The sequence below is a fragment of the Aythya ferina genome (genome assembly GCF_964211825.1).
Source record: "Aythya ferina genome assembly, chromosome: 1".
Taxonomy (NCBI): domain Eukaryota; kingdom Metazoa; phylum Chordata; class Aves; order Anseriformes; family Anatidae; genus Aythya; species Aythya ferina.
The window spans coordinates 185,704,969-185,731,232 of record NC_140296.1 but is presented as its reverse complement, the minus strand read 5'-3'; the positions used below and the strand labels follow the sequence as shown (position 1 = coordinate 185,731,232).

Sequence of the window (26,264 nt, the reverse complement as noted above, 5' to 3'; positions counted from 1 at the left end):
AGACTGCTACTGCACAGCAACCTGGACAGGCAATATGGTTAAACAAAACCTTCCTTCTTCCCTTTGCCTTCCTAAAGCCTGCATTGCCCACCCACACGGCCACATGACCACCTAGCAAAGCACAGGAGCATGCCTACTGCATTGCTTTGTTGTACTTCATTGGCTGGAGAGGGATTTTCATCCCATCCCTCCATAAACAATGCTAGCGTTGCCACATCTCGGTGTCCCTCACATCCCATTGCAGAGAAAGCTACAGCCTTAAAGAATTAAACACTCCCCTTGTTCACTGATCAGCTCATTAAATGTACCAGCAGCAAGCCACTCATTAGATTCAGACTCTTATCCATCACCTTGAGACGCCAGCTGTGAAATCATTGATAAAAAGGACAAAGGATAAAAGGGATACATTGGATGTCATACCGTTCAGCACCCCTGATGGCTCAAGATGTAAAAGCACTGTCGTAACTTAGTATTCGCTAAGTGTCATAGAAAGAATGGGTTCTTTGACTGGCAAGTTCAAAGGTGCTTCTGAGCAGCAACCATATACCCAAAGACAATTCTTTTCAAGATGCATAAAAAACACTATGCACTGGATTTCGTATGGCAAGAAAATTTTAAAGCAGGAGAGAATTTAGATTTAAAAAAGTCTTTTATAATAAAAAGAGATGAGACATTTGTTGATAATTTTTCAACTCTTGCAAGGGTTCTATGTTTTGATTCAAATGATAACCTTTCTTTAATAATTTAGCTACTACTTTTTTTGTATTTTTCCCCCAGACTGGGAAAAAGATGGTGGGAACATTTGGTCAAAATTTTGTAATTTTAAACACCACAGGTTTTAAAATGGAAATGAAGACACTGTGAGACTACAATATGACCTCCCCATAACATGCATGCCAGGTCCTCTTTTAAGTGTTTCCATCACTGCAAAAAAAGCCATAGGGAAAATCTTCTGAAAACGTACTTCTGTGCTGCCAATGTGACATGGGATCAATTTAAGTATTGTACAAATGGAAAAATCCAGTCTGAAGATTTAATCTGTAGGGGGATTTACATTGGGGCAGTATTAGTTTTTCTGATGTTGACTCATCACACAAGTAGTAAGTGTGTTGCTTTGCTGTTTTTCCAAGATTGTGCCTTAAACATCAGTCCAAAGAGGTGCCGGGCAGGTCCCAGTTCCCAGAACTACTCTACTGATTTTAATGGAGCTTTCTCAGCTCAGCACTGGACTAGACCCACAGACGTAACTGCTTCATCGTTGTAGGTTGAAAGAAGCAAAAATAAATAAATAAGCGATCTATATCAGAGTCCAAGACTTTATTTGTGCTATATACTAAATATACTTTTTGTTGCCATAGAAATAAATGAATAAAGTAATGAGATGGAAGCACACAGTGTATTGCTGACTGCCAGCAGAAACAAAGACTGCCAAAGCTGCCACTTAGGAGCTGAGACAGCTGAAAGTGCAGACTTGAGGTGAAGTCCAGACGAGTGGCAGTAAAAAAATCACTTTTCTGCTATCAGAGGGAGCAAGTTCATTTTAGAGAGTGTGGGAGGAAAATGACCATTTAAAAAACTAACTGCTGAAGTATGTTTGAACTGTGAAGATTTGCTATTAATATTGCCTTTCAGAGAAAATACTGGCAACATCTTGAAAACAGCCTTAAGTACATAAAACACTGGTGTGAGTTTAGTATTGATAACTTTTGATCTGTCAGCTTTGATTGTTTCAACAAAACCAGCAAAACCTAGAAAGGTAACATTCTTATCCATGGCTCCAAAATTATAAATAGATTTCTGTTTACTGTAATTAAGCTCTCTTTACTTCCGTATTTTGTACTTACCCATCAGTTTGCTGTCAATCTTGACTTTGCTTGTTGTTATGGATAAATTAAGTTGTACAGTTTCATTTGCACTATAGGAGAACTGAAAAAAGACAACAGAATGGAGATATTAATTTTGCAAGGTGTATTTCTTATCTTCCGTGATGCTCTGTAATCAAAGCAGTGAAGATTTCAAAAACTATCCAAGACCATATGTTCTTTTTTCACCTTGGCCAAATGTATTTATAGAAAAAAAAATGTTTTAATGAATCTAATCCTTCACAATCAGAATTTTCAAGTACCACAGGAGAGCAATATCTGAATACCTATTTTTCATTAATTTAATTTACGTTTGGTTATAAGTATCCAAGCAGCTAGGGTACTGTTCAGTGTCAGTAAATAGCTGCTGACCCTGCTGAGTTCTCCCTTCCCACACCATCTGGCCCCATTATTTCTGTGGCCGTGGCAGGCTCACACCACACAGAGGGGAAATCTCTTGCATCTTTTGCAGTGCAGCCCCCTTATTACAGCCAAAGGTTTACTTGCTCCAAGACATGGGCTTCTGCTCAGGTTGAAAGACAGCAGCAATAACAACAGGTGGGAAAGAAAAACGGCAAAGGAAAATATACTGGCTTTATAAAGGAAATTATTTGTGCTAGACTCAAATGCTGCATAAATGTTAATTAGTTCTCAAAACCACTCTCTTAGCAAGCTGATACGACATAAAGGTTAAAGTCAGCATAACATTTGTGAGTTTAACTTTGAACATGGTAGACTTTTTTTTTGAATACTATTTCCTTTCTCTGTAAAGAAAGAAACCAGAGAGAAAGATACACAACTAGTAAGTAGCCAAAAAACATACTGTTACCATTCCCATTTTTACAGATGTAAAAAATAAGCAATGGGAAAGATAATTAATTGGCGTGTAGAGAGGGAGAACTCTGAAATGCTCATCTTTCACCCACAATGATTTCACCAGATTGCATAAGAAGTGGAGAATAAAGGAATGATGATCCCATATTCATCCAGGGACAGTTCAACAAATCCATGGATTGCATAGATAAAAAGTAGGATAAAGATCCAGAGCCTTAAGAAGAGACATTAGGAAAACTGAGCCAAAGCTCCTGCCTTTGACTACTACCACTAATGGAGAACCTCCACCAGAGATGACTTTCTTCTCTGAGTGAAACCAGTACAACATATTTCCAGACACAGGTGTATACTGGAACAGGACTATAAGAACAGAATATATTTGGTAAGTGGACCATATTTTTGCATTTACCTCTTTTGTCATGAACGAAAAATTTCCATCTGCTGATTCAACAACAGGAGTTTCGAATTCAAATTGTCTGTTTCCAACCACAAATTTTTTATCCTGTGGAAGAGAGGAGTTCAGCTTAGAATTTTTACAGCATTATCAAGTGCAATAAAACATCACCAGGCAATATGCTGTTCAGCACTGGAAGTAATAAGATCAAATGGAGAAGGCTAACCAGTTAAAGTTGTCACCTGAAAACAAAGCTGGTGAAACATCCAGCCAGTGCAATCTGCTGCTTTGCTGCACCCCTCCAACATTCCCTGAAGGTGCAAGCACCCAAGCAGCATGAATAAAGCAAGAACACATCTAGCACTTGCTTTCAGGGAGCACTAAGGAAAAGCCAAGACACGTGAAAGCTGGATGGCTTCACACATCAGATGTGTCATTAGCAGAACTGCGTGAGTTCTGCCCTTTAAGGTTTTCTCTGTGGGGATTCTGGGCAGAGCAGGAATGCAAGAATTACATGGGAGAAAAGAATGAGCATCTCTCGGACCTTGCTGGCTTTGTTTTTCCTGCTTCACCAAGACTCCAGCTGTGTTTTCACAAGACAGTCTTCGATGGCAGCACCAGCTTAAGGGTATTCCTGCCTCCTACAACCCTTCTTCCCCTCTCTTCTCCCTGTGTCCCAAATCCATTCATTCCTGCTCCTAGGCTGTAGCACATAGCAACTTGAGCAGCACTGGCACAACTCTCAGCATGCCTCTTCTCGACCAAGGGCCCGAGCTAGCTAGAAAGCAAAACCCATTACACTGTTTCTGTGCTGGGTTTGTTCCCATCCTGGCCCACAGAACAGCTGCCCAAATAGTTTTGCTAGAAGACACAGAGGAAGAAACAGGTGACAAGGACAGTATTAGACAGTATTGCTGGTAAAGACTGAAGAAAGCAGAGTCCACAGGGCTACATGACCACCTTTGCCTTTAAAGCTTTCTAGGCCCTGCTTTCAACCCAAACCACTAGAATCTCAGAGCAAACAGAAAAACAATTTTTGTATTTTTGTTAACTTGCTTCCTCCTTCCTGCTCGGAGGGTCAGTAAGTATAACATCATGTATGAGGGAAGTAGATCTTATCCTGTTTATTTGTAGCTACTTCTTTAACGCTGACATCGCTGGTAACTCACAGACCTGGTTTATCTAATTAGTTCAGTGTAAACCTTTCTTATTGTCCCTTCATTCTGGACACCAGAGCCCACCAAGGTTTGGGGCTGAGGAAAAGCATGCACTTAACCTGGAAAAGGACTTGACTCCAGTCTCTCAGAGGTTTATCTTACAGAGGGAAACAGACAATTTACTTCTTCCTCCTCAGAAGCTGCATACAGAAAATGAGCTGCTGTGCTCTCAAAAGCCCTTTCTGCATTTTCTGTTTTACAGAAAATGTATCCATCCAAGTTTTAAAGCACCTTACAAATCTCTTTTTTGAAGAACACTGCTTTACTTTCCCTATTCTACATTTCAATATATCTTATATTTTGAAAAGTGTTCAAATTCTGCTGCTGCAGTGTAAAGCTCTCCCACATGCTTATCATTAGCAGACCATGTTGGAAGAAGAGCGGGCCTTCGGTGTGAGCGATGGCTGCCAACTGGAGTGAATGGCAGACAAGAGCTGCAATGCTAGGCTCTCTAGCAGGAGGCCACAGCACCCAGCAGCCTGGGTGCTAGAAGAGACATGCAGCAAACATTGAGAAGCAGGTTATACATATGACATGCATGGCAAAGACAAATCTAAATGGGAAGTTACTTCTAACTAAAATCTTCCGAGAGCTATCAAGGTGATCTTGATGCTGGTATATCTGTATCTTCTACTGTGCCAGTCTTTCAAGGACTTAGCTGGAGAATGTCTCTTGCACGCAATACAACCGATCAATATTAAACTTTCCTTCAGTGCCCCTCAGCTGCTTGTTCTGGATGTGGCTATTCTCAAGAGAACAATGACAGTTTGGATTTACTTCTGCTTCCTAGTCAAATTCTTTTAGAGGAAGAAGGGTCAGAAAAACAGTCAACAGCTTCTCCTCTTTTAGTCTATTTGCCTCCAGCAAAGGCTCTCACAACGAGATTTATTCATTGTACTATAAGTGTTCACAAGTTAAGAGGTGTATATAAAAATTGTGAACTTATTCTTTAAACTTGAATTCTGCAATAGCAGTTTCAGAAGCTATCCACATAACCTACTCACCGGGATAAGCCAAAACTTTAAAGGCTAATCTTCATTTACAAGTGAAGCTCACATGCATGATGCTGGCTAGTGTGCTTACCCACAGTTAGGAAGGCTGTGCATGCTCTTTTAAACAAAGCACAGCTTAAGCTAAGATAATAGAGCTAGTAATTCAAAGTAACAACAGAACATTCATTTTTTACTGATCACCTTTTCCTAAGCAACAACAAAGGCAAGTACAATAGGAGGAAACTTGATATATACCAATGTCCTAATCAACAAAGACCTTAAATGTGCTCATGGCTGCACAACTGCTACCTCCGTACATCATAATGCCCACGATGTCCTGTGGCAAAATCATCCACGTGAGAAGCCACATCCTATTTTGCATGCGGGCTGTGTGCCAACCCCTGTAAAAGATCTGTCCATACTCTTCTTCTGAGCCACCCTGCCCTCCGTGAGAGGTTTATTGAACACTGGGTGTAGGTTATCCCATTACTCAAGTGTCCTTTCAGTAATTGAAGTTATTGCTTCAGATAGTTTGATAACATCAGAACGAGTGCCTGTATAATTACAACTATTTAATTTGTCTATTTTCACATATCCTTAGAGGTCTGTGCATACAGCTGTAGACACTGTGTGTGCCTGTTCAAGTCCTGGCACTGAAGGCATTACTATTTTGTTGTAAAAATGTACCTCTGTACCAGGATATATGGGGCTGCTCCCATGATAGAGATGATGTTTCCACTTGGCTCTCACCTAAGAAAAATTATTCTGACATCACTAGACACTCATTTCTCTCCAGTGTCTTTCCAGCCTAGGGCCATCCATCTAACTTCTTACAGACACCTGAATTCCATGTAAGCCTCCCTGGGTTCCAGTTAAATAAACGCATACTGGTCTGGTTGGTAGGAAAACTGTTAAATATTGCTATCCTATGACAAAGCATTCAAATCCTCAATATGTCTCTGGCTTTGTTATATGTAATGGATACCTCTGAAAAAAAGGACAGAAGCATTTTCTTTCTCTTTTATCTCTTTTAGTAGTTCAGAAAGATTGAAGTGCTTGTTCACAGAATGATAAACTAGACAAATGAGATTAGCTTTGTGGGTTCCTTCTGCTCTTTCTTCTTCTTTAAGAAAAAGAGTCCTCTAAAAGGCAAATTCAGCACATCTAGATAATGCATCTGCCCTGAGCTTGTTCTCAAGAGAGAATGTGCTCTTCTTAGATCAAGAGAGCAGGGAAAGCTTTTCCCTCTAGTGTAGAAACCAGTTTGTCAGCTCTCCACAATGCTAAGACAGAGAAACTGGAGTGAATTCTCCATAATAAGCTTCCATTTTTGATTTAAATCCTGCAGCTAAGTGTTGTGCTGCATCTTGCACACAGTGTAAGTCAGACCAGACTCGTTCACCCAGCCAGATGTCCTGCTAGTCCTGGCCATCACAGAAAACTGATAAAAGTCACCATTTTTTTTTAAACATATATTTATATGTCTTCAAGCAAAAATATTTATTTTTGAACATATGCTTGTTTAGCACCACATGCACAGTATGCTTTTGATATGACTGCAGTATGTATGTGTTTCTTTTTAGCCTTTTTTGACCATGCTTCTTATATTGTTGTTAACACTCCCGTCCTGTTTACCCTTTTATTTCTCTTGGCAGTCATAGAAGAAGAGGTGATAGAAAGCCTTTAAGAGTTAAAATACTTCAAGGGACTTTCCCTTTGACAAGGGAAAAAGAAACTTCAAAAAACATGAATCTTTGTTCAATTGATAGACAGCTGGTGGCTTAAGCAATCAATACAATCCAGCATATCTATCATTAATTCGTATTTACATGAAGACAACACAGAAACAAACAACAGAAACCAAGAACTATACTGGAGCTATCACCTAAAGAAGTTTTTTTTAAGCTTTGTTTTTATCACCTACACTAACATTTATGCAATGTCCAGGTGATAAAACAATTAAAAACTCGGAGTCAAATTCTCACTTGTTAGAAGCCTTGTAAGTGACCTTCTGGAAGCAGGTACCGAGAAACAGAAACCTTTGCTACAACTGGGAAAACACCTAATCTTTTGGTTTGATGGTTTAAAAAGAAAAAAAAAAAAAGAACAAAATGTGATTTTACACAAACTAAAAGCATGTAATTTCTGAGTGCATTTTTTTTTTTCTGGAAAAGTGGAAAGAGCACTGGAAAGCACACTGAATTATGTGCTTAATATAAGAATTATCAAAAAGTAAGTATTTAAATAGAAAGAGTAGAAAGAGATATTTAACGTTCAGACTTTCTAAATATCCTCTCCTTTTGATAGCTGAAGAATAATTTTTAAGGTGTTTGAGGAGGTCCACCTTACATTCTTTAAAACAAAAGTCCCCTAGCAGTTATAGTATTTTGCCCAGTTCTGATCTGTCTTTGTGATGACTTCACATTTAGAGACCCTATCACAGTAACCAATCTGATATCAAACTTAAATGTGTAGCTCCTTTCCTTCTTTGAGAAGAACTATGAGCAAAATCACTCAGGAACACAGAAACTAATGCCTTAAGAGTGGGTGTGGCTGGAGAAGTGGAATTCAAGTGACAGCTAGCTTTGAATTTATCTACTTACCAGATAATAATCTAGATGTTTTCCCTCAAAATACACTGTTGTTCGGTATTCCATAGGTATTATTGGAGGGCTAGGGTTTAGAAACTGTGGGCATTCTTCCTCCTGGGGAGATAAACATTTTACACGTTATTCAGAATAAAAGTCTTATCACAACAAGCTCCGATGGCCTTCGGACAATGGAATGATTGTTCTAAAGAACTTCATGCTTAAAATACAGTGACAGATTTGATTACACCCTTTCAAATTAGACATGCTAAAAATGACTACAGCATATGTCAAAGCTGTGGGTGATTATCTTTCCCAGCCTTGAAATCCTGTTCCTCCCATTGAAGCAAAATAGTAAAAGGAACAAAAATATCCTTTCAGGAGTTATTCAATCTCACTGCCCCTCCTCAATCACACCCTTAAATTCCCACCCCCGCACTGTCACTAAAAAAATCTCACACTTCTGGAGTTAACTTTAGAATCATTTAAAAATCCCCAACTCAACCAACGGATATGAGAAATAAAGCAGAGAAAATATTGAAGTTTTCTAATAAAAACCTAATAAATTTTATTTTTAAACATTACCATATTTTGTTTGATCACATCCTCTGTTGAAGAGGACTCTTCACAGATATGTCTCTTCCAGTCCCACTGGCAATTCCATCTATTGCTTGCACAGGAATAGCATCTACAAATATAACATGATAGTCATGACAAACTGTCAGGCTTCTTCCCCCACTGACAAAAAAAGTAAATCAAATTCCATCTTTATTCATGGAGAGTAGATCAATCTGCTACAGAGTCCTTACTATATTAAGCCGAAAATCGAATAGTAGGAACAGTTTGAGAACCCCCCAAAGCTACTTTTTTGTCATACATAAGCAAGGATCAGAAAACCATGGCACCTCTCACAAACTTTGAGATTGGGTCCAAGATGAAACAAAGTGATCTTGATCAACCTTCATACGTCAGGTTGAATAATGCAGGGTTTGAGTTGGCTGTTTGTCCTGGGGCAGTAACATCTCAAGTGGGGAAGATGACGGGGGCAGAGTCAGCTTTGACCATCATATTTGAATGCACCATAACCCAAAGCTCCAACCTAACATTTGTGGCAACACATAGTAAATGGATGTCCACAGAGCTCACCTGCAGATACTTTAGATACTACCAAAGACGGAAACCCAATGAACTCGCCTTTAATTGTATGTACCATGAATATTCACATTCCAAGTGTCTTACGTTACCAGCTTCAACCATTTTTAAAATCCGTTAAAGTGTGAGAAAAAATGAATTGAGACACTGGAAAAAGGCTTAAATATGAAATGATTCAGTAACTCGGCTGCCAGTTACCTGAAACACCATGCCACAGAATCTAAACACCTCATTTAGGAAGCTGAAATACTTACGGCTGGTTTTCATAGAGATTCATTGCTTCTTCACAGTCATAAAAAGGGTAAGTATGTGATGCAAAAAATATTTCTTTCTCTCTAAAGGTTAACTGTAATGGAACTGAAACATGATCTATCACAAAAGAGAAAGAAAAAAAGTTATCTAAGTGGTTGTTGAATTCTTTAGCTCTTGAGCAGAATGATACAATAATAATACTTTTATTATTTTATAAGACAGGTAAATATTTAACTACGCAGTTGACACTCTGGATCTCATGACCTGTTATACTTTAGATTTATGGGCCCTGCTTTGTCTTTTTAACCTCTAAAATTTTTCAGCAAATGGTTTTCAGAAGAAGAGCAGAGATGGGATAAATGGAAGAAGCAAAATTACAGAATAGTTTTTCTTTATGAAAATGTTAGTAGCACTATCATCATGCTAGAATATTAAGGAGTCTAAACACATAAGGAAAATGGAGTAAGAAGGTAATTGAACACAGATGAAAACTGGCACGAGAACAGTCAAAGATTCTCTTAGATATGAATATGTCTTCATGTAAAATTACTTGTTTCATTTGTGGATTAAAACTGTCATTGTCATGTGAATTGAAACAAGTGGTCCTTGCAGTTAATGCCCAACAATGCTTGCAATGCTAAGTTACCACAGTCACTTGTGATCTTCAGTTTGCCATACGCAATTTCCCCACAAATGTACTTATCTGGATCATTACTGAGCTGAGAGTGGAAAATTTATCTTTAGAAACTGGTGCTTTCCTCAGTGAAGCTGTTTGAAATACCTTTTGCAGAAATCATTAAGCCCTTGTGACAAGCTATTTCACAAGCTATTGGGCAACTTCAAACTCTGCTTTCCTTTAACAGGTTCTTGAAGACCATGAGCAGCATGACTGGAAGTCACTTTTGCCTGCACTGGGTCCCGTTAAATATTCTGGATTGGTAGAAATGCCAGGGGATTTCCTCAAAACGGGACAGGAAAAAAGCATCCCTCTTCTCTAGAAATATCACATTCCTTTTGGAACTGACCATGACTCCAGTAACTTGGGTTATTCTAAACTCAACAGGGTTTTTTAGCAGTAAGTGGTCAGCTCTGGACTTTTTGTCACATGCTGTCAGGAACCACTGCCTGTGTTAATAACTGTCTGCCTTCTGCTGAAGTGTCTGCCAAGCTTCTGAACATCTTGATATTATTTTTGAACATTCTTTCAGATGGATCCCTGTGGGACAAACTCAGGAAGGTGCAGTATTTCTAGGTGACTTGGTTACTCTCATGCCATTCCCGACAGGTTTCTACTCTTACATTTTATGCTGGAAGATGTCAAGCTGTCATATTTATCAACTTAGTCTCTCGATGTTTTACTTTTCAAAATATTTAGGGAATGTGAATTGGCCCTAAGTAAAGGAGTGCTGTTTTAACACTTTGCACAGTCTGATACCTTGACACACCCCAGCTATTTTAAAACTTAAGAGAGATTTTAACATCATTGCTCTTTGCACAACTAAAACTGGATTTTGACCTGCTTAAGACAATCAAAGCTTGTCTTAAAAAGTGCTTCCAAGTACCACTCTGACACTTCAGGGAAGGTTTGGTACATATAAGAAGGCTATCCACAGGGACTGCTACTATACAGGATGCAAGAACACTTCTTTCGTTGTCTGTTTAAATTTGACCACATAATCTGGGCTGTGTCACCGGTTTTATCCCATGTGTTTATGTATCAAGATATATGGACTTAAGGCACAAATAAAGCACCATCTAGGAAACAGCACAAGAATTATGGTTGGCAACAGACCTTAAGTGTATAATCAGTGGTTCAGAACAATGATACAGCCTTTAATTATACGATCACACATTTTTCCACTAGTCATACTATTACAGAAGCTGGAGGGCACATAGTAGAAGTGGCAGAAGGTTTTATGACAGAAAGGATGACCTTGTGACATGGACCAGAAACAAGCCACTGAACTACATGAGCAAAACTAAGACAAGAAAACTTGTGCATATGCTGCTCTTCTGGCTTCACAACATGGAGTGATTAGATTAAGATTAGAGTAGTTGGATTTTGCTTGTTTGGGACACTGCACCTCTTATCCCGATACAAACACTGGAGATTGGCACAACTTGTGAAAACACCAATGCAAAAAGTTTGAGTAAAACTTTTTTTTTTTTTTCAAATTAATATTTGACTGGACAAAGATCAACAATAGGCTATCTGAGGCAAAGGACTGGAAGAAGAAAAAAATATGCATGCAGTTCATATAAAAGCATCACACTAGAAACAGGGGTTTGTGTTCCTTCCTTTTATTATAAATGGCAGGTAGCAAAATTTCTTTACCTTGACCTTCTGGAGTTGGAGGAATTACTTTAGGTGGACCACAGATAATAACCCCTTCATTTAATTGAGCAGGATGGGTTGTGTCACCAAATGTACACAAAAGCTGGTCATCACTGTTCAAAGCTGGCAGTGGACTCACAGTCAGTTTCACCTGCAAACAATATATAAAAAAGGTAAAATGTTTGAAAGAAATTAACCAATGCCCAGTAAAGATTTATGGCCAAAGAGTTTTCAGTTGCTTTTTTTTTTTTTTTTTTTTTTTTCCCAACCAAAGATGATATTTTGGCTAGTACCATAGATGACTGTTCTCCTTTTCAATTTTAATTTGTTGCCAACTACTAATCTTTTCTTCTTATCTTTCTACCACTTTTCCAGATGGGTCTATGTTGAATTAAACTGTCACAAACACCTCTTGTCCTGTCAGTGGACTAGATCAGGACAAAAATATCTGTACAGATACACCCACAGCTTTTTGTTCTTGTACACAGCATCCATGTTAAGCAACAGTAAACAGAGCAGTTAACACTTAAAACTTGAAGAACTTAATTAAAATTACATTAACCATAGGTGTTATTAGTCAACAACGAAACCAAGGCTGGATAGGCTGGAAAAGCTGGAGTTTGAAAGGGCTGAGTGGAAAAATGGCTTTCACTAGACTGAATGTACATGAAAAAAGACAACACCAAAACCCCACAAACCTTGACATCTATCATTACTACCAAAAAAGAATTTCTGGGAGAGTGATGGTGAGATCTTAATTTTTTCAAGGAAATTATCAGTACAGTGTACATGTCAGAAACTAAAAGAAAACAAACAAGCAAACAAACAAAAACCAAGAAAGGGAAAACTTAGCAAGTGAAGAGGAAAAAAATGAAGTTTTGGATGCCTTCTTTGATGTGATATTTCTCGTGTGTTTATTATACAGTTTAACTTTTTCCATTTTGTATGAAAAGAAATAGTAATCATTCTTTTTCCACTGAAATTGGTCCACTGTCTCATGAGCTGCAATGTTTTTTGGTGAGTAAAGTAATCACAAGAAGAAGGCGACACTGGTAATATTGAAGGTTGCATGCAGATGCTCATTTGAAGTTGGGCTTGTTTTTGTTGTTTAGATATTTTGATATTACTTGATATTCTGATATGAGGCACCAAAGACTTGTCAACACAAGTTGACAAGATCTGAACTAAGAAGAGGCGTGGATTTTAAGTGGGCTATTTACATTCTACTAGCATTTTTATTCAACACAGAGATGGCCTTAACAGAATGCTGTTTACATCATTTATGAATGAAATTAAACTAATTTGAATTAACATCTCTTTCTGACTAAGAAGGATCAAAAGTCATTTAGTTACTTTACTCAAAATTAACCTGATTTTACTTGCTGAGCACCACCAGGAAGTCTTCAGTCTTCATTGGCATGCTCCATTTGGAGTCAGAGCAAGCTCTGACACCTTGGTCACACTCCAGACGCTCATTTTTTTTTGCTGCAGAGCAGCCTTGCATGCTGAATTTACCTCCTCCATATATGCAAGCAAACTTTGCCGTGTAGGCAATTCCACTGCTGATTTTAAAGAGACATCTTATGACTTTGCTACTTACTTAAGTTTATGCTCAAGTAAGCTGAAAGAGGATGCAAGGGCAGCACGAAATCTCCCCTATCAATTACCTTTTATGGGCTATACAATATTGTGCAACACTTTCATAATATTCACTCTAAGTGCTTTGTCATCAACACTGATGCAGCACTGTGGTTTACAGAGAAGGTGAAAAGAGCATTTCTTAGGAGAAAACATGAACTGCAACCCACAAGAAGAGCAGTGTGAAAAACACCAAAGGCTGAGATATCCAAAACACTTTATAGTTCCTGTCACCACCACGCATAAAGAAATGCAGATATTCCTTTGTCTGGTAGTCACATCAGCATGTTTTAAGAACAAGAAGGGAAAGCATTTTCCTGTCATACCATAGCAGGAGCTCTGCGACTCATGTTTCGAGGGTCTGCACTAATGATAGTAACGCATGTGCCACTTGGACTCCAGAGCCAGTGGTTCTCCTTATCAGCTGTTTCACAGTCTGCTCTCTTTGTGCACCTGACAAAATAGGAACAAAAACGAAAGCAAAACAGTATCATAGCTGAACTCTGAGTTCTGTGAACAATGCAACAATTCTGGGATGAAAGACTAAAATTACAACATAAGATGACTGGAAATTTTCTTTAATATTGACTATTCAGGTTGCTGTCAGAGGACTTTTGAAGGAATAATTGATGGAGTAAGTATTGACCAGGTTTGAGATGTAAAAAGCAAATGAAGAAACTTACATATATGTTGCACACCACCTAGGATTAGACAACTCAAACCTATAGACATGCACTCATATTTTATGTAGCATCAAAAGGAGAATGGAGCCATTGCCTGATCTAAAACTAGGCTGATTAATCTTCATTTTAATACATAACAAACTCCTGGAGGAGTGGGCACAGCCTGTTTTTTCTGTAGGCTAAGTGGATGACACCCGTGTGTTAGCAGTAAGAAGACATCTGACTCATGAGGGTAGAAATGCAACAGAGAAGTATTGCTGGGGGTGCACGGGGAAATGCTGTTCTCCTGGTGAATGGTTTTATTGACTCCTGACACTAGTTAAGATCTGTTTCTGCCTGGGCACTCTTACCATTACAGGAAGACAACAGTGGCTGTGCAGCCTCAGCAAAAGTACTGGGAGATTCTCCCAGCTCCCCTGCAGGAAGAATTGAAAGGAGAGATACTGCAGGACAGAAGCTGCACATGTGGCTACTGAAAGACCGACAAAGGGTCGGGGGGATCTCATACATATTCTTTTCATCCTGTGCAATGCTTGGGAGAAAACTCTGTAGTATCTCTATCTGCTGTAACACAAGTCTATTAACTCATCAGGGGCTTCAGTACAGCACAGTTGCTGCACCGTTCTGCCTGCCCTACCCTAAGGATATCATTTACATACGAAGTCTGCATTCATATAATGTGTCCCTAAACACACAATTAAGCACTGCATGCCTTCACGAGACAGAACTTGGTGCAGGTAAGAAAAACACTAGGAATTATGCACTTCTCTTTCTTTTTCTGTTAGAAGAAATACTACCAAATGCAAAAATTCATGTTTGCCTGTTCTCAAAGATCATTAATACTTCAAGTTATTGAGGTCAGCGGTCATATCAGAAACCTGAAGGGAAATCTAGGGAAAATTGCCTTTTGTATGATATATGACACGGCCTTCAACTCCCAGTAGCCCAGGAGGAGTTCGAGTTGTATATTTGAAATCCCCAGGTTTCGTCCACTGAAGCTGAAGCCCAGGCTTGAAGAGGTACTGTATATTGTATAAAACTGTATGTAACGCATAAGTTTCTTTGCAGTGCTTTACATTATGCTCCACATCAGGCTGTTAGGTAACTTAATATGATAGTTCACATTTTCAGGCAGGAAGCTCGAAGTCTGAAATTCATCTGCATACTATAATTAAATAGCCCCTTTGTTCCAACAGCAAGTACTTAGAATCATGAATTCCCAACTGCTCATGCCAAGGGGTTAATTAACCTAGTAGTCAAAAGGAGAGCTGTAAGACCGCTCTTGCCTCTCGCCACTCCAATCAATGCACAGTGTAAAGAAGAGACATCCAGATTTTTTCTAGTTTACATGTGTTTGAATATTAATTCAGATAACCTCTACAGACAAGTCAGCCAAATGCCAGTTTCTGTTCTCCTGCAATTAGGTGAGAGCTCAATGTAGCTACATGTCTCAGTAGCTGACATTTATATAAAAACAGCATTTGATCTATATTCTTTATTTTCAGACATTAGCAATTTTTTCTTTTATGCTCTTTTTTATGTTTTCCTTCTTTACTTAAAATATATGCTATAGTTTTAGGATTTTAAATAGGGAGCACTCCTAATTTCTGGGAAAATATTTAACTGGATGGTTCAGAGAGTCATAAAACTTGCAGTTGCAAGATGTATAATGATTTTCAGTACCAGCAGAAGCATATATATTTTCCCAAACTAATGAAATCTGCAGAAGTCAACAGGGACTTATTTGTGTGCATGGAAGATTGATACCAATGTCTGTGTGATAAAATTAAATCCCCATCAGGACCATGAGGCTGAGTACAAAGAGACGGAATTGCTACGCAAAGCAGTAACGCAAGGCATGGGTCACATTTTGAGCATCTCCACTGCCTGTGCCTGAAGAACACATGCAGGACTCACCTGCCCTCTCTCACACACCAGCCACAGTACGGGTCCCTTGCCTGCATACACTTCTCGCAGTCGGAGTATTTGAAGCAGTCTTGTACGGGAAGGAGATGCACCTAGGGAGACAAAAGCAAGACAAACCATAACGTATCTGAAGAAAGGCACATGGAGGCTGAAAAGCTTATGGACAGGGTTGTACAATGTTGTTGCCTGTACCAGTGGAAGGCTTGATCTGGTGTTACTATAATTAGAGCACAGTTTGATTTTTAACAAAATGCACACAAAAATGGAGCCTGGTTATCCCGTCCATCATGACTAAATGAAGTTTAAATTTACACACTTTTCCTTCTCTTTCTCAGTCCAATATTCTCTAATCTCTCTTCAAAGTAACGTAGGTCATTGCCATAACCAAGAAAAATGAGAAAGTCTCAAAAACCTGAACTATTCAGCTCCTGCAGGTTAAGGTACTTCTAGAAACCTGCATGACAGCAGTTGCTGTGGAACAGACACTTCATGAGCAGCTCTTCCAATTCAAGAAACTGCTACAGCAGGACATATACCTTCTAAAGACTAACCTGATACTGGCTAGATCATTTTTAAATAGAATATCCTCCCCTTTCTGTCATTAGCATGATGATGAAATCATTTGGAAATGTAACTGTAAGTGGCACTTTTAGCCAGAAGGCATTTCAGAAAGTTTGAAAGCCTCAGAGAGCCCGGGTGCTCAGGGTTACGGCACTTTTCCACGCATAACCCTTCTGCCATGCAATAGATTTACAACAGAAAATGGAAATAATTATGTCAGGAAGCAGCATCGTCAGGTCTCAGTCCCCCAGTAAATACACGGCTTCTGGTTTTGATTTCCTCGGGGGGTGAGAATAAACAATTTGGTCTTACTTTGGTGCCCAGAAAAATGAGCTGGCACATTATCATCCCTTTTAATTGTGCTGCTGAATTGTGCAAGAGGGCAAGGGGACATACCTCTTCCCAGCACTGTCAGTGGCTATACTTCACTTATGAAGACTGCAGAAAGCTTACTAGAAGATGTAAGCTTTGTTTCTTCTACTTAATCCTCTCATTTAAACCTACTACTGGCAGCTACAAAGCTACTTTGAAAGTCTGAATTTGGCCTTTTTTCACATTAAGAGAGTTCAGCCTGACTCAGTTAAGGAAAATGTCAACATTTGGTAGTTTTCATGCATTTACTACTACTTAAGCTTATCTTTTTAGTACTTTTCAGGTTGCTATGTAACCAGAGTTGATCTACTGGCACACTGCTTCACCAACCAACACCACTCTTGTGAGTAACTTAATATCCAGTGAATGGCTTTTTTATGACAAAGTGTTTGTTTCATAATTCTGGCAGGCAGTAACAAGCCCCTTGCCGTCTCTGCAAGTTTTATGTAAACTGAATGGATTTTAAATAGCAGCTCGGCTTACGGTCATCTTCAAAATGCAGAGAAACTCATTTTAGAGATTTTCTAATAGTAGGTCTTAGCCAGGGAGAGTGGTAAAACCTAAAGCAAGCAGAGAAGCCGGTGAGAATGGTGGCTGTCACAGGCTTCAGTTTTACTCCTGATATGGGACATATCAGAAGGAATTTGAGATCCTATCACTTCTGTTTATTTTAATGAGCTAATGTGAGCATGGCAAGGGTGGTGTGGTCCTTCCCAGCTTCAAGGGGCTCTTCGTGATGCCTGCCCCAGCTCTGGGAGGAGTGGGTTGACTTCTGAAGGCATCTGTTCCAAGCTACCCACTGCTATTGATGCTGGAGGAGAAGTGAAACAGGAAAGCAAGCTCTGACTTCTCACTACGATTCTTAACCTCCCCATATTTTCTCTCCATCTGATTCCTCTTTGAAGGCTGCTTCAAGTTATCACCCATCACAACATCACTTGTGAGGCAAGTGCTGCATCTGTCCGGCAGGTCAGTATTAAGGAAGCAGATCAGTGCAGCTATTGTGCCCTTCAGCGTTTATCTTCTTCTAAAGAACTCTAAGGACAGGGTTCTGGTACATCTCTTCCCTTAACTCACAGCTGTTCTGAAAACAGCAGTGTGTATTTCAGCATTTATTCTTCTCTCCTCGCTGCTGTCACTTCATTTCTTCCAGCAATGAAGGCCTCCATTCTCCTTTCATCTATCTGGCTCTAAAAGTGGGTGGGACTGCTCATTGTAATTAACTCCTGGAGATGACAGTAATGTAATGCCGTGACAGAGCTCCCAACTTTAGCTATTCATATTTAAGCTGAACAGGTTTTGTAAAAGAAAACTATTATTCCCATTATTTAGAAATGGATGTGTCTATGGGAGCTGCTTGGAAAAAAAATTAAACTGAAATACCTTCTTTGGCAGAAATTTGCTGCTTTCTGAATTTAAACATCTTACAGAGACAGAATTATGAGGGACTTTCCTAAATGCTCCGTTTCATGCAGACTATCACCAGAAAACTTGTTTTGCTTCAAGGTTGCCCCCATCTTTGTGCTGCCCATGGCATAGCCTGGTGGGGACCTCAGGGCTTTGAAGCAACAAGCCATCATCCTGCCACGCAGGGTGCCAGGCTGCCTGGCCTCGCACAGACAATTTTGAGGCTTGGAGTTCTGTTCCAAATTTGAGCAGAAGCCAAATTAGAAGTACCAACTACCACAAAAAAAAAAAGTGCAGTAACCTCTCTCACACACTGTACACTGCTAAATGTTTTATCAGTCACTTATCTGGCATGTTTTCCAACGGAGCTTCCAGCCTGAAATCCTTCAGCTAGAATGCAGCATTAACACTGCAGAAATTTATATTAATATTTTATGAAACAGGAAGAGAACACGCTTCCCTCACCATCTTCCCTAGTACTCCACTGTCACAGTCATCATCGTTCTCTCCTTGCTACTGGGACTGGCCTGTTTCCCGTGCCCACCCAGTGTCCCTGTTGGTGCTGCGAATGGTGGCAGTCTGTCTGTCACCCACGCCATCTCAGAGAACTGCTGGTCCGTGTGTGAGCCTGGCAGCTCCAGTGACCGCAGAGGGAAGTGTCAGGAGCAGGTTACAGCCAGAAGTCTGGCATCTTTCTCTTCTCCTCCTTTCCTTTTTGCTTTCCTTTTTCCTTTACAAGTCTCCATTGTGCCAGCTGAGAGAAGGGGAACTGAGAAGAGACTGCCTGTTCCTTTCAGAGCACAGCCTGACCTTTCCTGCTGCACCAGCATACAAGGGTGTTTCCCAACACTGTAATTCTTTCCATTGCTTCTTAGTTTTTGACAGCAAGACTCATGAAAACCCTTGGCAGCTTTACAGATGTGTGAATGCTATTACGTCAGCCACCAGCATCCCAAATCCTGAAATGCTCTTGCAAAGGCCCGATGGCAGCTTGAGCATCCTCCCTGACATGCAGCTGCTTGACCCTGCAATGTTCTGTTGCCAAACATCACAACTTCATCCTTCTTCCAGACCCTGTGGGAGAGCTTCAGAGGAGAACTCACCTCCCATTCCCAATCATTAAAGCATTAAGGATAAAACCACTCTCCAAGTAACAGTCAAACAATTAAGCTCATCAGCCTGGACTTGAGGAAGGTCTTCATTTTTGGAGAGACCTACCTTGATGCCAGAAGAACTGGCAACACTAAAAAGATGAAGGACCCCTCTTTGCTTAGCTTTACAACCATCTATATACCTCCTGTTCACCTCTGCTGGAGGGAGCACAAAGCAAAGGGAGGCTGAAGCTGGTAAAAGGAGAACATCCCTTCACCTTCTGTTTTCATCCACCTCCCATCCCCAGCTGCGTTTTCAGTTACTCGTAATATTCTGTTTTCCTTCTGCCTGTAAAGGTGCACACACAAACATGGAGCAGGGGCAGCCCCACTGACTTAGGGTGGTTTCCAGGAACGAGAGAGAAACGTTCCAATATCAGGTAAAGTCAAGAGAAAGTTAAGCTCAACCTGGTCCTTAAAAAGAGAGTGCTACATTACCTTGTCTGTAGTCATCACATATAGATTTTCTTGGGTTTTGTCAAGAACCAGGTCATTCTTTATGGGTTTATTTAGTTCAATAGTAAGAGAGCTGTACTCAGTTGCAGTGGATGACAGGAACACCTGTTTCATGGAAGAAAGAAAGGTGGTAAAGGTTGCTCTTTTTTCAATTATCATTATCGAAAATGCTGTGTTTACTCAAGTTCACAAATTCATATCAGAGAAAACATTTCAATTTGAAGTATTTAGCATCAAAAGCAGCAAGTACAGCAGAAAAGTAATGGAAAAGAAATTGCTCACTGCTCACAATAGCTAATATTTGCATTGATTTTTTTGGAAATACTGATTTATTTGAGTGCTGTAAAATTAAAATTCTTGACTTGGAGCCTCTGCACTTGAAAGCGTTCAAATTTGCTGACCTCCCTTACAATAACCAATTGTATCAGGTTCAAATTACAAACCGCAGAGCGGCACACGACCATCACTTCCCTTCAACAAAATGACATGCATGGTGTAACAGTCCTGATATTTTAACTCTGCAGACACAGAGACCTTTGAACTACAAGCCCCACAGTCAGGATCTACCAGAGCTCCAACTTTAGCTTTATATCGTCTCTTTGGGCAACCTGGTCTGGTGGGAGGTGTCCATGCCCATAGCAGAGGGGTTGAACCAGGTGGACTTTAAGGTCCCTTCCAACCCAAACCATTCTGTGATTCTATGATCTATATTCTATTCACTGAATGGCCAGAATGATTGTAAAATGAAAAGTTGCTCTTAAACTACCATGGGCTTGAACAGAGATAAGGCCAGAACAGCTGTTAGATTACCTAAGGCTATGAATATAGGGCTCCAAGTAGATACCTAAACCTTTGGGAGAAGCGTTATCCAGGCAATGCTAATTCCAACTGTGTTGGAAAGTGGAGGTATGCAAGAAATGACTTTTTTTTTTTTTTTTTCTTTTTCTCATTGAAAGTAAAAATATCAAGTGCCAAAAGAATTTGCTCCTGATACTTGATCTTATAAATCACATTTACTTTTAGAGCATAAGCGTGCTATCAGTACAATTTGCAACCTTTTCAACACGCTCTAATTTTTTTAATCAGATTTGTTACCTTAAGAATTTTTCCATCTGAAGTTCCCAGAAACGCCACGGTGTGCCCATTCTCCACAGTCACAGTAACAGCCGTGAGATTCATCCCTTCTTTTTGTAACACCGGCTTCTCTACAACACCATTTTTACTTCCCAAAAGGTACGGTAAGTGTTCAGAGCCACAGGGGAAATTTTTGCTTGCATTCTAATAAGGAATAGCAATACAGAAGGATGTTAAACATTCAGATCACTAATTCCTAGCTAAGAATGAAGTGCAACCCTATTACCACAATATAATACCCCTCAGACATAGAAGAGCAGAAAGAGAAATGGATTGCCTGGCCATTTTACCCAAGCCAACAAGCAGCCTGCTAATTGCAAACCGCTTCAATGCTTTTGCTTTCCAGGAGACATGGAGGGAGAATTTTTTTTTGTTTCTCTTTCATTGTAGAAGCACAGATTAAAAAGTAACCACTTTGTTTAATTAGCATGTCATATAGATCAGGTTGACTGATTTTGTTTGGAAGACTGTTTTTATGCTGTTTTGTTTTTTTTTAATTTGCTGTTCTCCATGGAAAAGCAGCCCACCGGCAACCATTTCATGAACTTTCATCACATTCCCTTTTCGATATGCTTCAATCCCAAACTGCAGGAAGATCTACCAGAAGGAAGTTCATCCACACCTTGCCTTTGCTGCTACATTTGGTAACGAGACTGTCTTTCTGACCAGAAATTCACAACTCCTTTTTGCTGGAAGCCAGGGACACTTGTCACATTCACAATTTCTATATTTGATGCCCACCTCAGGTGCAGGGTACTGCAGTGAGAAATACTGGAATTTCGAGGCAAAAAGTGTTGGTTTGGTTTCTTATCAGTGTTAGAGGTTTACTATGTGGAAGGGGGTGTGGTTTCATGAGATGAAGGCTTCTGGGTCAATACCAGTACTGACCCAGTATTCCCATGCCCCATCCCTTCAGCTGTTCACTCCTACCCCTGGGCTGTAGCACACCACTTCTTAGGCTGTGCTCAAGCAACTGCTTACTTAAGTGTGTAAGGCTGGGGAATTAAGACATCTTTCTAAGAGTTAGCTGCATTATTTTTAAGGTGATTCAATCCCTCAACCCACTTTAGGGTTGGCTGCAGTAACAAATGGCATGCACAAGTGGGGCTTAGAAACAGGTTCAGTGGTATGGGCAAATATATCATAAAGTCAACTGAGATGCTGAAAAATTGCCTCTAAAAGTCATAGTCATAAAATGAAGATCAGTATCTTGAGAGGTGTAACAGTGCCCTCCACAACCCTCATATCCAAGGTAATGACAAGCCATGAAAAGAAATGGAAGGTGGCCATCATGCTATCAGTGTAGTCTGAGCCAGAGAAACATGAAAACCACCTAAATATAAGAAAAATGCATATTTCCAATTATCTGAAAATTTATATCCAAGTAAGAAACAATATTGAGCTCCAGATATCACTTACAGGATTAATAATGCTATTTAAAAACATTATAGATACGTTGGCTGTGACCAAATTGCCAATCTGGAAGCTGATCATGGGCATAACAAATCACTGCATATGATTCAGTAATTTCCATACCAGAAGGAACATTTAGAAATAAATGCATTCATGAAACCAAATAATATTCATCTATTAGAAGACATCATCTCTTTTTTAAAAGACTCCAAATTATAACTATCTTGCCACTTCTTGCTTGACTTGTTCCACAACAACCCCAACCACATTCCATTTCTGTAGTGAATCCAGCTATTGAGTTTTCAGTCATTTGATCTCATTAGACTTTAACTCAAAGCCACTTAAAAAACACAGTTATATAATTTCCACTATTCCTATCACAGATTCCAACATTGATGCTGATATTACCAGTCCATGTGATCCACACGGGTTTTCTACTGCAAAGAGTTTGTAAAACATGCTGGTATTCTTATTAGTGTAGCAATCATTCCGGTTCTTCTCCATTTTGTCATTGATGTGCCTCAAAGAAAACACACACATGGCAGATTTTGGAGAGCCGTTATCTTTGTTTACTTTGCTGAAGAGTGCAACAAGAACTTTGTCATCTGAGGGAGAATCCGTAGTTTGTCTTTGCTGAGCCATGCTCTCTGCCAGCTCTTCTCCTGGGCTAGTGACGTAAGCAGCATGACAGTGATCGTAGGCACCGTCATCATCTTTGCAACCCAAATCCATTTCAAAATAGGAGTAATAGTGGGCATCATCTTTGCACAGACGTGCAATTAGTGTGCGGTTATTGACAGGCTGTTTCTCTTGTTGATTAAAAATAAAATAAACATAATTTTTATCCTCAAAGACTGTGACGAATTGTTGTGTGCTTGATGAGTGATATGCTGACTTAACAGCTGCAGAGTCTGTATACATCTCAAAAATGTCTTTCCCATCTCTGCTGTAGAGCTGCCGAGTGCTAATTATTATCCCATTGTCATTTGGTCCATTCCCCTTCCCAACAAACAGCACTCGGTCATTGTTCAAGGAAGTGATCAATCCCACCGTTGATACGTTCTCATCGTTGCTTGCTACAAAGGACTTCTCCCCACTACTGTCCACATAATACTTAACATTGGAAATATCTTCTAAATCCCTGATGGCACAAATTCCCTTAAAAAGGCTTCCACACACCACAATTGTTTTATCTGCCTTATCCAGCAACAATAATTTGTTGTAATTGTCAGTCAGTACTGCTTCTTTACATTGATTTTCATCAATGGGAGGTGTGCACTTTTTGTTGTCCTTTCTTGGACCTGTTTCTACTTGATTAATTTTAATCAGTTTTTCTGTGAGCTGATACAGAGCATTTACCACTCCCAAATAGACTATCCCAGTCTCATTGTCCACTGTTAGGTGATTTAGCTCTGTGGTACTCTGAAAAAATTTCAGTTCCTCATTTCTGGATAAGGTGATGCAAAAGCAGCTCAAAATGCTCAGAGTCCAAATCCATAAAGCCATTTCTATGTAATACCTAAAAAAGGAAAAGAAAAAAAAAAAAACATTACAACTGAAAAATAAAGTTTACATGAAATTCAGCAATGTGAAGGTTTTTTTCTTTATTGATTTCGACAAATACACTCATCCTTATGCATGTGTAGACGTCATAAAGATTATGGAAAGCCTCAAATCTTGCTAATTGCCTAGCAATTTAGTATGTTGGGGAAGGATGAAATAAGGTCAGATGTCTAAGTGATTATCATACAGCCAATTAGATAATCAATTTTCTGCTAAAACACAATGAGGTCAATAGACAATTTGAAACAACATGCCAAGAAGTGATAGTGCTTTCCCATTTCATAATGTGAGTATTGTTGATTACTGAGTTTTTAAAAATAAGCTGGATGTGTTTCAGGTAGAGTGGAAGACATCACATACAAGAAGCTGAGACATTTGGTGTTGCAGGACTTTCCTGATGAAGGAAAAAGTCCTTCCACTGACTACAAGTAAGTCTGGATCCGTCTGTTGATGCTCTTTGAGAAGGTGTTACACTAATCCTTCACCAGTGTAAAGCTGGAAGTTGGTACAGCCCTTCATATGCAACACTGCCTTTGATTGCTAGTATACATTACAGTCCAAAACTTCAATTCACTTTAACACTGCAACTTAATGGTTTTAAATCTGTCTTAAGAACATCACTTAGAGTTTGAAATGCTTAAGATACTTTCATGTGTGTGTGTATCCCATCTACATCCATCTCCCAGTTTCTACTTCCAAAGAAGACTGCCTGGATGTTTGCAATTAGACGAGGACTTTCTGAGACTTGTGAGAAGGGGCCTAATTTTAACCTCAAGAGCTAAACAAGGAGGCAAGTCCAAACTGGCTTCCTAAGTACTGAACATTTTTTCTATGTTTTCTGCAAGTGTTCCATTCTGAGAGTGTAAAACAGAAGGCTTGGACACAGATGTTTTTGGGGAAAGATAAATAGCATTTGGAGGAAATATTGAAAAACAAGTATAATCCACAGTATGTTTATTTTCAAAGTAAGTCATGAGACACCATCGCCTGATGAGGAAGGAACCTGTAAAATTACATGGAATCTAAAGTTAAATCTGAAAATATCTGGAACTGTGAATAGACCTGAAAAAAATAAAACCCCACAAAAGCGAAGAGAAACATTAAAAAAAAAATAACCGAGCAGGGTAAAGTCTGCTAGGAGGAGGAAAATAGCCGAAAATGCCAAAACAAGGAACTGAGAGGAAAAAAAAAACACCAATAAAAATAACAATGAAGGAACCACCCTCCTGTGGCAGCTACAACTTCTGTTTTGGCAGCAGCAACAGACCGTAGTGGGATGTTAATCATAAATAACTGGGCTGCAAATGTCTGAGCAGGGAGGGAGGAACTTTTGTTTTGAGAACAAGGCATCTGCCAGGTCCCCAAACCACCCTGGCATCACAAGCCATCCTGCCTTCTGGCACTGACTGCATTTTGCTTCTCTATGAAGAAAATGTGCATGTAATGGTGAGATCAGCTTTTCTAAGGGTAGAGTGCTTCTCACTTCCAACACCCCAAAACCTACTAAATGTAGCTCAGGATAATAACAATGACAAAATAACAGGCTAACTTCAATCTTACTTTGCTAGAGCTCTTATCGCATACCAGACTGAATAGTTAACTGCAAAAAGGGGTCAAAGAAGAGCCGGCACATTACCAACAGCACAAGTCCAACTTCTAATGATAGGTTGACCTCATATGACAGTGACCAGGAAAAGCCTATGAATTATACACCGTTCTTCAGACATGCAGACTTCAGCACACGCCTTGCAAGGTAATGAAGTCTTGGACTTCTCTGCAACAACCTTAGACCTGCTCTAAGGAACACAGAATTAATTCTGCTATTATTTGTAAGAAACTCCTATTTCTTACTGCTCCCAAGGACCTCAATTTTCCAAACAAACTTTGGCCCCAGCTTATATCTCCACAGCTAAATGGTATGTCATGATGCATGTCATCTAGTTTCAAACATTGTCGCTGACATTTATCTGCAATGAAATAATAATAATAAAAAAAACAGCTTGACACACTGCGTCAATGTTGTTTCACAACAATTTTATCATTCCACTATCTATTGTGCAAGGATCAAGTGAAAAAAAATAATCAGATTCATTTGTTCATGTTTTTCCCACAAGGTAATTATTGTCATCACTGATCGCAATCAAAAAGCCATAAATAGCTCTGCTTATAAAATATGCCTCAAATGAATGGATAGTAATTTACTGTACCTTAAATTCTGGGCTTGGTTCACCCTCATGTCTATGTATTTCAGCGGATTAAAAAAATGTAACGAAAGAGCAGAATGCATCTCTTTAATTCTAATTGTACTGCAGGTACTGAATTGTAATGCAGTTA

The 26,264-nt window shown here is 39.5% G+C and overlaps 1 protein-coding gene across 6 annotated transcripts in view; it reads right to left on the bottom strand.

The window, feature by feature from the left end:
* PLXNB2 (plexin B2) overlaps positions 1-26,264 on the bottom strand; it is a 257,534-nt gene that overhangs the window by 54,834 nt on the left and 176,436 nt on the right. For all 6 annotated transcript variants that reach the window (XM_084516756.1, XM_084516753.1, XM_084516754.1 and 3 more), the window contains 11 exons: positions 22,776-23,886; positions 20,916-21,098; positions 19,803-19,925; positions 15,865-15,965; positions 13,591-13,717; positions 11,627-11,777; positions 9,294-9,408; positions 8,473-8,575; positions 7,903-8,004; positions 3,106-3,198; positions 1,845-1,926 (listed from right to left, as the gene is read on the bottom strand). In XM_084516756.1, coding sequence (XP_084372882.1) covers positions 1,845-1,926; positions 3,106-3,198; positions 7,903-8,004; positions 8,473-8,575; positions 9,294-9,408; positions 11,627-11,777; positions 13,591-13,717; positions 15,865-15,965; positions 19,803-19,925; positions 20,916-21,098; positions 22,776-23,886 — 2,291 coding nt within the window. The remainder of the gene's footprint in view (positions 1-1,844; positions 1,927-3,105; positions 3,199-7,902; positions 8,005-8,472; positions 8,576-9,293; positions 9,409-11,626; positions 11,778-13,590; positions 13,718-15,864; positions 15,966-19,802; positions 19,926-20,915; positions 21,099-22,775; positions 23,887-26,264) is intronic.